This window comes from Episyrphus balteatus, chromosome X (assembly GCF_945859705.1).
Source record: "Episyrphus balteatus chromosome X, idEpiBalt1.1, whole genome shotgun sequence".
Lineage (NCBI taxonomy): Eukaryota > Metazoa > Arthropoda > Insecta > Diptera > Syrphidae > Episyrphus > Episyrphus balteatus.
In genome coordinates, this window is record NC_079138.1 from 8,111,657 (window position 1) to 8,123,555 (window position 11,899).

At 37.6% G+C, this 11,899-nt stretch overlaps 1 protein-coding gene across 2 annotated transcripts; it reads left to right on the top strand.

The window, feature by feature from the left end:
* The first annotated feature begins 4,497 nt into the window (after window positions 1–4,497).
* LOC129920717 (mucin-2-like) lies at window positions 4,498–8,512 on the top strand. 2 transcript variants are annotated; one of them, XM_056002264.1, is made up of 3 exons: window positions 4,498–4,558; window positions 4,642–4,696; window positions 4,788–8,512. In XM_056002264.1, the coding sequence occupies exon 3, from the start codon at window positions 5,739–5,741 to the stop codon at window positions 6,645–6,647; it is 909 nt and encodes a 302-aa protein (XP_055858239.1). In that variant the 5' UTR covers window positions 4,498–4,558; window positions 4,642–4,696; window positions 4,788–5,738; the 3' UTR covers window positions 6,648–8,512. The 2 variants fall into 2 exon arrangements, with proteins under 2 accessions (XP_055858239.1, XP_055858240.1); XM_056002265.1 differs by having other exon boundaries at window positions 4,507–4,554.
* Window positions 8,513–11,899: the final 3,387 nt, after the last annotated feature.

Sequence of the window (11,899 nt, forward strand, 5' to 3'; positions counted from 1 at the left end):
TCTACCACCCTCCTCTTTACTTCAGCAGGGGTGTCATTTTCCCCCAACCCTGACCACCAACGACCACGTCTCCGTTGGCTTACTGGCTTCGACATCAGGTAGTAAAACCTGTGTTTTCACCACCAAACCACTAGAGACAGCAGCCGACCTGTCAATTTGGATGAACGAAGGACCACCTCAACGCCAACGGGGACACCTAAGGACCTGGCAGGCCCACTTGGCCCAGCAGTCCCTTTTCAGGCTCCCTAGCAATAACAGAAGTTCCACCTTCAAATCCTCCCCCTGAGTCTTGTTGCTGGTTAGTGGAGGGGAGAGGAGCGTGGAAGAGGAAGAGTCGATAAGGCAGTAAGACTACTATACCGTGACAGGAACATCTGGAAAAGGAAAGAGGAACACCAGGAAAAAGGGAAAGAGTGTCTACTCCCGAAAACTTGTCGGATGTGGGGGGGATCTTGTTCCCGGAAGTAAACTTCACCAGCAGCCAAAAACATAAATCAGGCCGATAACTAAAACAAAAATCAAAATTTGACGCGGACGGACGTTCACCACACCAAGGGCACTGCCGGTGTTATTGCAGTGTGGCCTTTTACCCACCCAACCATGAGAATCCTCGGCCATTTTGGATTCTCCCAAACGTTGTCGTTCCAGTAGAGATCAGGTCCTTACCATCGTTGAAACTCGGCTTCCATCTGCATTCCTAAAAATTTCTTTAAAGAATCATTGTTTCACCCAAGTGAAACAGAAACAAAACGACCAAAAAGTTTCTTTTTTTTTCCAAAACATGGGCGTCTTTCAGTTTATTTTCACATATTTGAATTTAAGAAAAAAATCAACAAAAAGTAAATTAAATTAACAAAAATAATTTGTAACAAAATAAATTAACAAACAAAAAATAACTAACCAAGAAAACCAGAAAAAAGCTAAGCAAAACAAAAGAAAAATGTAACAAAAAAAAACGATTCCTTTTTTAGGCAATGAACAAAAAAACAATTAGGATAGCCTTTGTGGTACTTACCTAAATTTAAAAACAAAAAAACGTCCCAGGATTCCCTACCCCTAGAGAGCTCTTTGGAGGTTGGTTTTTTTACCCCTAGGAAAAATGACAAAAAAATTTCAGAAAATCGCGCTGACCCCGAGGAATGATTTTCTATCATTTACAATATAAATTAAGATTTTAGAATTTTAACCCTAGTTTACATCCTGGGGTGTGATACACCCCAGACGACTTTTAAATGCTTGTAACTTTTTAGAAAATCAGTTTTTCGACTTGGGATCAGAGATGGCAAAAATGGGATTTTTTTTGATTTCCTACATTTGTTACGTCTACTACATAAATGAGGTAGTTAACGTAGTTTAATGTAGTTAACGTAGTTAAATGTAGCAGACGTAGCGCTAGACGTCAAAATGTAGTTTGAAATGCCAATTTTACCACCAAATTGTCAAAGTCTTATTCAAATCGAAATACATAGCTGTGATAGTGTGAATTTGAATAGAATATTTGAAACCAGATGGATTTGGGGTGGTTTCTTTGAAAAGGTTTTACTTTACTAAACCAAATTCTCACGAAAACACAGCTATTTATTTTTTAATATTTTTGAAATATAACGTTTTTTATGTAGTTATTGCACGTAGCAAATGTAGGTAGTACATGAAACAAATCAAGCGAGTAGTTTATTCGATTAACTACGCGTAGTTAACCGAGTAGATTACCTGACGTAATCTACTCTGCCATCTCTGCTTGGGATACAAAATCAGTGAACAAAATTCTTTTTTCTAAATAGTTTTCTTCTTTATTTTATCAAAGAGCTTCCATTTGATTTTTTGGAAATTTCGTGTGAAAAAAGGTAGTCCACACTTGCCTGGGGTGTGTTACACCCCAATGATCAAAATGTGAAATAAATCAATTTTTTTTAAGTGTTTATTTTATTTTTCATGAATTATAAGTAAATCATAATTAACATTTCGATGTGTAAGCTTATTCTGGTATAGGTAGATCGAAGTTCTGGAAAAAAATTAGTACAAACTGTATTGATGTGGTGTTGACAAGTGTTTTTTTCACAAACATCGCAAGTTGATCTCGATTTCCTGTCGCCTGCTCTCGGACAAAGGTGGCAATTTTACGAACGTTTTTTTTATGATTAGCAATAACTGTTTGCGTGGAAGCTTCTCGTGAACTGAATGAAAAACTGCGATTGTCTTCCCATACTGCATCATAGAGAGCATCAAGACTAGCTTTGGATAACCTTTTTTTCTATAGAAGGATGCGAACGATCATCCAACTCTATTTCCATTTGTTCTTCTACAAGTTGGATAAGCTTTTCGTTTCGAAATAACTTTATATTTCTTGAAGGAGGGTTAAAATGGCGAAAAATAAGAACTGTGGCTAATGCTGAATTATCCAATAAATTGTAAAATACAACCATGGGCCACCGAATGGTTTGGTGAGAACATGAATAAAAAGATACCATTTGGTCAAACAAGTCGACTCCTTTTATTCCGTTATAGAATAATATCATGACAGGTTTATTTTGAGGTCCAAAAACTACTTTATCAACAATGTGCTGTGTTGAAAGCAGTCCAACTTGTTTCCTGGGTTTTGGAACCCAAGTCTAGCATTGCTCTCAACGCTGTTGCTCTTTCTTTTTCATCACCTTTATTATATTTTTTTCAATAATTTATCTATGTAAATAAGACACTAAAACAAAAATTACATTTAAAAAGTTATTTCACTTTTAACAATTATGTTAGAAAACAATATTTTCATACTTAATTTTTGATAAATTGCAAAGCTTTTCGCACTTATCTACAAAATCGCCTTAAATTTTGCCGAACAATTCACGTATTTATAAACAAAAACAATTTTAATGTCAACTCGATTGCAAAAAAAACGTAAATAATTCACCAGAACATTAATTTAAACAAATATATGCGCTGAAAACTGTTGGGGTGTAACACACCCCAGGCAAGAAAGGTAGTAAGTTTTTTGGGGATGTAAACTAGGGTTAAGAAAAAAAAATATATATTCAAAAAAGTAGTTAAAACTTAGACGCCAAAAAATAAATAATTAATAAATAGAGACAAAACACAAACACATAAATTTTAAAAACGGTACCTATGTTGTTGGACACGTGATGATGGGGGTTAACTATTGCAATTCCCCTTTATTTTTAGGTTTATTTTTATTTTTGGTTCTTTTTACCAACTTACTGCGACATTTTTTTTTTTTTTTGTAGGTGAGTAATTTCTTTTTCTTCTCAGAGTCATTCAGGGGTACTTTTGTATAGACCAGCCCTCAAGTCTTACTGGGTGCTTCGATGGACGGCCTAAGGCTCCCTTCGCACAACGGTGTTGAAGTCAGCTGAATGTGGGCCCGAACTCAATTATCTTTCTTTTCATCAAAAAAAATGAGGTTGAAAAATAATGAAATTTTATAATGGTGCGGCGGCCCAGCCTTTTTATGACAATCTGGGACCGCCGATAATAAACCTAAGAATTTCACTTTGATTTAAAGCTATTCAATAAAAAATTTGCTAAAATTCGCTGAACTCACCACTTTTAATTATTTGGCAAAATTTCTTATTTAGTTCACCACACGTTTGTATAGGAAATTCAATTCCAAAAAAAGGTTTCAAACTGATCTTTGTGATTTTGCGTTTTAAAAAAATAATGGCAAAAAAAAACATTAACTAACCACTCAACTCTTGGTTTTTATATTTAAAAAAAATTACCGAAATGAACTTTTCACCACTATTCACTTTTTAAATTTTTAAATTTTTTTTTCTAAATAAATTTTATTTGAATTTAATTCGGTTTATTTAATTTTTTTTTTTTTTTTGTTTTGCCTTAAAAAAACTTTGGCAGCAATACCTCGACCGAACTGCTTCCCGATTGGTTTTTGAATGACAAAAGTACTGCGGCATGTCAAAATCCCGATCTCAAAGGAGAACAAAGAAGAAAAACAACTTTGACATTTGCCGGAGAACCTCCAAAAAATTTTTATCGCATCTTCAACATAACTGATCAAACATCACCCGATTCACATCTCTCAATATAAACCTTATATACACTCTTGTAAGTATTGGTGAGCATTTCTATATCCCCCCTTTCTATCTTCGAATTCGAACTTTATTATAGGGCACGATCAGAAAAAGGAAATTACCTTGTTGCAACCCTCCACCGATAGATGGCTTGTAAGGTTAAGGGTGTGTTTATATTGGCTTATTCAGAATTGGAGGTTTAAGTTTGGTTTGTACGTAAAACAACAAGACTAACCGGTGACATGAACATAAACAAAAAGTACGTATTGAACAATTAAAAGAACTAATATGAGCCGCCTTCGGACCCGTTTCTGAGCCGAAGTCGGACTCAGCTCCGCCCGAGGCGGAGCGGATTCGGACCGAGGTCGGACTTGTTTGCTTGAAGGGTAGGCACGAATCGGTCCATTCAACTCGACTCTCATGTAACCATATAAAGTAGGAAGTCTGAACAATGGTTGGTCGGTGTCATGTCATCCTTCTTTATCCAAATCAATTTCGGAACTCAACAATCAACATGGTAGGTAATTAATTCTTCATTTGTTTATTATTTTAGGCTTCATTTTATTATTTATCATACTTATAATTATTATTTTGTCTTTTTTAGGTTTTAAGTAATGCTTCCAGCTGGAGTTTTCATCGATGGATATCGTCACATGTGGGTAAGTTTGTTTTTCATTTCCTTCTTAGGAAATGTTTACATTGTTTTTTTTTTCTTTGACTTTCTAAATTAATCTTTCTTTTTCATTCTAGGTCTAGGGCGCAGTTCAACAGGCGTCCGCAACAGTCTCTCGTTAACGCCCGTTAGCCCCATGATCAGGGGGATTCATACTTGGACGCCACTTTAACAATACAACTGCCAGCTTCAGGGAAGCTGGCAACCAAACCCACGAGATCCATTTTTATCTCCGCACACCTTGCCATAACGCCATTCACTTGAATCGACGAGTGAACATACGGTGTTAGCATCATTCACGTCAATAGCGGCACCGCCCCTAGTGTCTGTGAACGAGCGCATAAATGTCCTTAACTTGTCCGTTAAGAACAATGGGTTCCTGCAACAACGCAAAGCTAACCCGCATGCTGGTCAGTCGCTGCCCTAAATCATACATGACTGCCTATGTATGGTGGCAGTTAAATTGTATTAATTTAACTGCCATTTTAGTGCTTGGCACCCGCTCTTGCCACTGCCGCAGCATAGACAGGACAGTCTTTGCTTAGCATAAAGTGTCCTGCCGGGCTTCCCCTAAAGTCGCAATCACGACAATTGATCGCATTGCCGCAATCCCGTTTAGACACACAGACTCCGTCTGCCTACACCTAGAGGCAAAGTGGTCCAGTCCAAGGCAGCGACTACACCACTGAACCAAACGTTTCTCTTTAACGGGAAACGAAAAGTGTTTTATATAACACCTCCCGTCTCCCAACAAGAAACCTCCAGCCCGAGGGGAGCACTCAAGAACAACATTATGTCGTCCTTCCCCAGCTTTCCAAGGAGTCGAGAGCGAAACCTCCCGTTGGAACTCCTTTGAGGTAAGCTTGCATAAGTTCAACTTATGCAGCTCACCCAAAAATTCCTCGGGAGAAATTCGTTTCTCCACACCCTGAACCACAAGGGACATACCTTTCCTGGATTCAGCAGATAGACCAACCTCCTCAAGCTTTTTATGCCCAAGGAACGTGTTCCGCTCGGCTAAAGAGGGCATGCAGACAACAACGCCCCCCTGTTTGCCAGGGCGCACATTATGCACCCTGACACCCACAGCAGGCACCAGTTCATCCACCACCCTCCTCTTTATTTCAGCAGGGGTGTCATTTTTCCCCCCTTTGACCACCAACGACCACGTCTCAGTTGGCTTAGTGGCTTCAACATCAGGTAGTGAAACCTGTGTTTTCACCACCAAACCACTAGAGACCGCAGCCGACCTGTCAATTTGGGTGAACGAAGGACGTTCAGCCACCTCTACGCCAACAGGAACACCTAAGGATCTGGCAGGCTCACTTGGCACAGCAGTTCCCCGGAGTCCATTTTCAGGCTTCCTAGCTATAACAGAAGCTCCACCTTCAATTCTCCCTCTGAGCCTCTCGTTTACGCCCGTCAGCCCCATGATCAAGGATTCATATTTGGACGCTACATTTACAATACGGCTGCCAGCTTCAGGGAAACTAGCCACCAAACCCACGAGATCAATTCTAATCTCTGCACATCTTGCCATAACGTTGGCCAGAGTCAAACTTTCATCAAGGCTCCCACCCACACCAGACAAGTTGACAGAGCCGCCTGCAGTCACCCCCACAGAAGGGGAGATAGCTTGTTTATTCTTATTGGGCTTGTCCCCAGCACCAGCTACCTTCGCAGGAGCAGCAACCCTATCTACCTTTGGCACCGCAGCCACACCTGAAGCTCCTTTTGAAGCTCCAGATGGAGGCAACACCACCTTAGAGGCAACCAAGGGCACCGATCCCCCGAAACCAGCTGTCACCACAGGCTCATCCATAAGGTTAACAAGAACACCCATCTTCTGTGCGGGCAACCCGCCAGCAATATCCCCCAAAGTAGAAGAAGGAGGAGGAGAAATCTCCACAATATACTTCTTCTTTTTGTCTAATTAATCCGAGGCCCCCGACGAGTTAGCCTTAGCTACCTCGCGGACATTCCTCTTCCTACGACTCTTTACTAAAGTAAAGTCATCAGTCTCCATGGCAGAATCATCCACCATAGAAGACTCAGAAACAATTCTTTTCTTAACCTTCTTATGCTTCTTCTTGTTAGGGTTCTTCATATCAACCCTACCTTCAGAATCCTTCATCAGGAAGCTTTCCTTCATTTGGGGCTTAATAAAAAACCCCATCCTCACTCTCACAATCGGAGGTGAGCCCTATAAGCTTGTCCGCAGACATCACTTATCTAACACCACTTGAAAAAATAATTTTCAAAAGTGGCAATCGTGAAACAAAATTTTGCCTCAGTTGGCAATAATATATCGAAAAAATTTTTGAAAATTTTTTCAAAAAATTTTACCCCAGTTGGCAATTATGGTCAACAATGAAAATAATATTTTGCCAAGGGTATCAACAATGGTGGCAATATTAAAAAATATTGCCTAACCAAGGTCGGCCAATCAAAAATTCTTCGAAGAGTGGCGAAAATTTTCAAATGATTGAAAAAATATTTATTAACGAATGAAAATTAGTTTTGTAAAAAAAAGAGAGTAAATGAAATTAAAAAATATTAATAACAAATGAGAATTAAGTTTATATAAAAATGAAAAATGAAATACAACAACCCACGCGATTGGTGGGTTGGAAAATTTAAAAATAAAGAAATAAGATAAGAGAACCAATTAAAATTAATGTTATAAAATAAGAGAAAAAATAAGAGAAAAGAATATAAGAACTCACGTGATTGGTGGATACCAAAGTAAACCACCAAAAAATCACTCGATTAAACTAAATTAAAAGAAAATTAAATTAAATTTATCAAGAAAAATCGCACAAATCTATCATAAATCAATAAGTAATCAAAATCGTAAAACCTTTATCGAACAAGCCAAATCAACCGAATCAAAAACCGAATCAAAACACTACTATTTCTTCAAAAATCAAAAAATCCGCACCACAATCAAAAAACACGTCCGTTCACTACAGAGCTACTAAGTCGAGTGAGTAAATAGGGACAGTAGGAATCTCGTTAATCCATTCATGCGCGTCACTAATTAGATGACGAGGCATTTGGCTAGAAATAATTTAGACTGGTCAGCCAGGACAGTCTTTTATTTTTTCAGATCTATGACATTAAAAAATAATAAATTTCATTTTACAATTCATTTACATTTCAAATAATATCATGCACTAAATATACTACTTAAATTGTTACATTGTATTTCATATATTTCATGTTGATCGTTGACTGAGAGATGATCGCTGGTGTCTTTTTCTACTAAATTGAATGGTAGTAGTACCCTCGTTAATGGAACGCATCAGATGATTTGTTCAATTATATGGCAAAATGGATAGCATATTACTGGGTGTTTCGTTGGTGTGGAGGCCTTGTTCTCCACACAAATTTCATAAAGTCTCGGTGAGACGTGCAACTACCGCGGATGGTGGTAGTAATTATATCGTTAGCAGTGATTTTTGGTAAACGCAGATGATGTTTGAGGTAATTATTGCGCTTGCAATAATTGATGCCTCTGGCGCCAACAATGAGTGGCAGTACATGTATGTTATGAGAGGGAAAACGTTGTTGGATGGCATCAATGAATGTCGCTGTGCTGTAAATTGCGACCTTATTGTTGTATTGGAAGTCCAGACTGAGTGGACCTTCCCAGTTCACACCGATATCTGAGATGATGAGGGTGTTGTTTTTCATTAGTATTAAGTCGGGTTTCTTTAAAATGCCGTCACTACAGCGGATGTTGGGTTCGAGCATGTATGTCCATCCACGACGAGCAACGAAGGTGGTGATTCGTTTAATGACGTAGTTATGGAGAGCGATTCTGGTGGAATGCGTAATTGGGCATTTTTGAAGAATGTGGCTCACTGTCTCACGTCGCGGACATCCAGCTCTGCAGAAGCGGGCATCGGGTGGGTTTGACGGGATGCCAGCACAGGGCAGTAGATTGTATCTCAACAAGATGGCACGTACATAGTCCTCGCCTGACCAACATTTTGGCGGATTTGTTATGTAGGCGGAACTAGACGTTGAATGCTTTGCCTGCCAAAGACCGTTGCCGGAGAAGGATTCTTGCAGAAGTCTAGTGTGTTTGGCTTGGATTTCTATTTTTCCTTCAGATCCTGGCTTGATCATGGTTTTGATGGAAGTAATTCTGGCTTGTGATAGATGGAACGTCGCATTCAGTAAATTATTGGCTGCACATAATCTGTCAATTCTTTTTATAATAATTGGTGGTATACTGTCCGCCAGACAGAATATGCCCAGGCCACCGTCTTTGATTGGAGCATAGAACATACTGCTGTGCGAGTGAGGATTAAGATTTAATATTTTCCTGAGTGTTACCCTTAAGAGAGTCATAGTTACTCCCGCCGTTTACCCGCGCTTACTTGAATTTCTTCACTTTGACATTCAGAGCACTGGGCAGAAATCACATTGTGTCAACACCCGTTAGGGCCATCACAATGCTTTGTTTTAATTAGACAGTCGGATTCCCCAAGTCCGTGCCAGTTCTGAATTGATTGTTAATTGATAGTCGTTATAAATCAAAAGAACATACCTTGCGATATATCTTAAGATTTTTAGCAAGAAAATTCCACAATTGGTTACGTAAACTACTATCCGGGGAACAAAATTCAAGAATTTTTATTTACCCAGAACGAGTACATAAACCATGTTATTGCTTCCAATTCAAGCCCGACTATCTCAATCTTCAGAGCCAATCCTTATCCCGAAGTTACGGATCTAATTTGCCGACTTCCCTTACCTACATTATTCTATCGACTAGAGACTCTTCACCTTGGAGACCAGCTGCGGATATCGGTACGGCCTGTTGAGAAGTTTGCGTAATCCCACCATAAATTTTCAAGGTCCGAGGAGAAAATATCGACACAACAGTAAATGTCATGCTCTTCTAGTCCATCTACCATATCTCTCTTCGAAAGACTTCCATGGTAGTACGACTATAAAACAGAAAAGAAAACTCTTTCGATATCTCTCGACGGCTTCTTTATGGTCGTTCCTGTTGCCAGGATGAGCAAAAAGCCCATTTTTAATAACAAACGGATACTCAACAGGTTACGGAATTGGAACCGTATTCCCTTTCGTTCAAAATTTATCAAGTGTTTTAAATATTTATTTTTTTATTTCATATAATAGAATAATAATATATATTTTTGTATTTTTAATTTTTATATATTTTTTTTATTTATATTTGCTCATATATTTTTTTTTTTTTATTTTTAATAACATAATATATATTTTTGTAATTTATTAAAATGTTTTTTTAATTTTTATTTTTTATTTTTTATAACTTGAAAATTTTCAGCTTTCGCCTTGAACTTAGGACCGACTAACTCGTGATCAACCACTGTTCACACGAAACCCTTCTCCACTTCAGTCCTCCAAGGTCTCATTCGATTATTTGCTACTACCACCAAGATCTGTACCAATAGCGGCTCCATGCAGGCTTACGCCAAACACTTCTAAGCACGCCATTGTACCCTCCTACTCACTAAAGTTTCAAAATTTAAATTCAATCAGATCGAAAATACTTTAGCGATAATGTATAGGTATACAACTTAAGCGCCATCCATTTTAAGGGCTAGTTGCTTCGGCAGGTGAGTTGTTACACACTCCTTAGCGGATTCCGACTTCCATGGCCACCGTCCTGCTGTTTTAAGCAACCAACGCCTTTCATGGTATCTGCATGAGTTGTTAATTTTGGCACCTTAACACTATGTTTGGTTCATCCCACAGCGCCAGTTCTGCTTACCTAAAGTGGCACACTGGGCACAATATATCACAACCAAAACCTTCATATCAAACAAGGCTAGGTTTTTACCCATTTAAAGTTTGAGAGTAGGTTAAGATCGTTTCAACCCTAAGGCCTCTAATCATTCGCTTTACCAGATAAGATTATTTTATATAATTTTTAATTGCACCAGCTATCCTGAGGGAAACTTCGGAGGGAACCAGCTACTAGATGGTTCGATTAGTCTTTCGCCCCTATACTCAATTCTGACAATCGATTTGCACGTCAGAACTGTTTCGGTCTTCCATCAGGGTTTCCCCTGACTTCAACCTGATCAAGTATAGTTCACCATCTTTCGGGTCACAGCATATATGCTCAAGGTACGCCCTAGTTAGAGGCATTAATAATATAAATATCATTATGCATAACTGTATAGAAAGCCCCGGGATTGAATAAATAATTCATAACAAATTATAAACTAATCCCATTATTAATTATTAAAAATACCCAATGACTTGCACATATTTTAGACTCCTTGGTCCGTGTTTCAAGACGGGTCCCGAAGGTATCCTGAATCTATCGCATTGTTAACCCTTTCGAACCCAAGCTATGAAAATCAATACTAAAAAATGTTTTTTCGGTATTATCGGGTCAAAAACATCACAACTAAGTAATATGAATAGCAAAAAGTTATTTTCCAAAATAATAAATAGCAAAACTAATGTGTTTTTCTCATGTTACATGTAAGTAACATGCACTGCCTATGACCACCAAAAAAAGTCGGAGAACTGAGAAAATAACTTTTTATGAAACTATAATGTATGCTACTTCTTCTAAGCAAAAAAACAAAACACTTTCTGCATTAATCTTTTTTTCAAAATTATGGCCATATATAAAAAATTTTTTTTTGCAAAAAAATGTAAATTTCAGTCCCTTTCTCGATAAAAAAATTAAAGGTATGATATTTGACTAACTTTTTGTAATAATCCAGTAACTAGGCATTATTATCTTTCAATTAAGCCATCGTAACCTAAAAAATTGTTTAATTTAATATATTTTTTTACGAATTTAAAAAAAAATGTTACATGAGAGTAACGCTGGGTCCGAAAGGGTTAATCATAAAAGTGCATACAATATAAATAAACAAATCAATAGATCTATTTACCATTGTAAAATTCCGAAAAATTTAAGCACAATATATAATTATATCTGTCAATGATTTATCAAATCCAAAACATTTATTTTATGTTGAAAATCCGAAGATAAACAATTTGAATAAACTTAAGTAATGGAAATTATGATAAATATTTATTACATTAACAGATTACAATGTCCTTATATGGAAAAATTGCACACTATTGTTAAAATATTTTTTATATATTTTTATATTAGCATTGAATTTTCCATAATGGATATTCAGGTTCATCGGGCTTGACC

What these genes read in the sequence shown, in the direction of transcription:
- LOC129920717 (XM_056002264.1), top strand. Translation starts at nt 5,739, where the DNA reads ATGCAGACAACAACGCCCCCCTGTTTGCCAGGGCGCACATTATGCACC.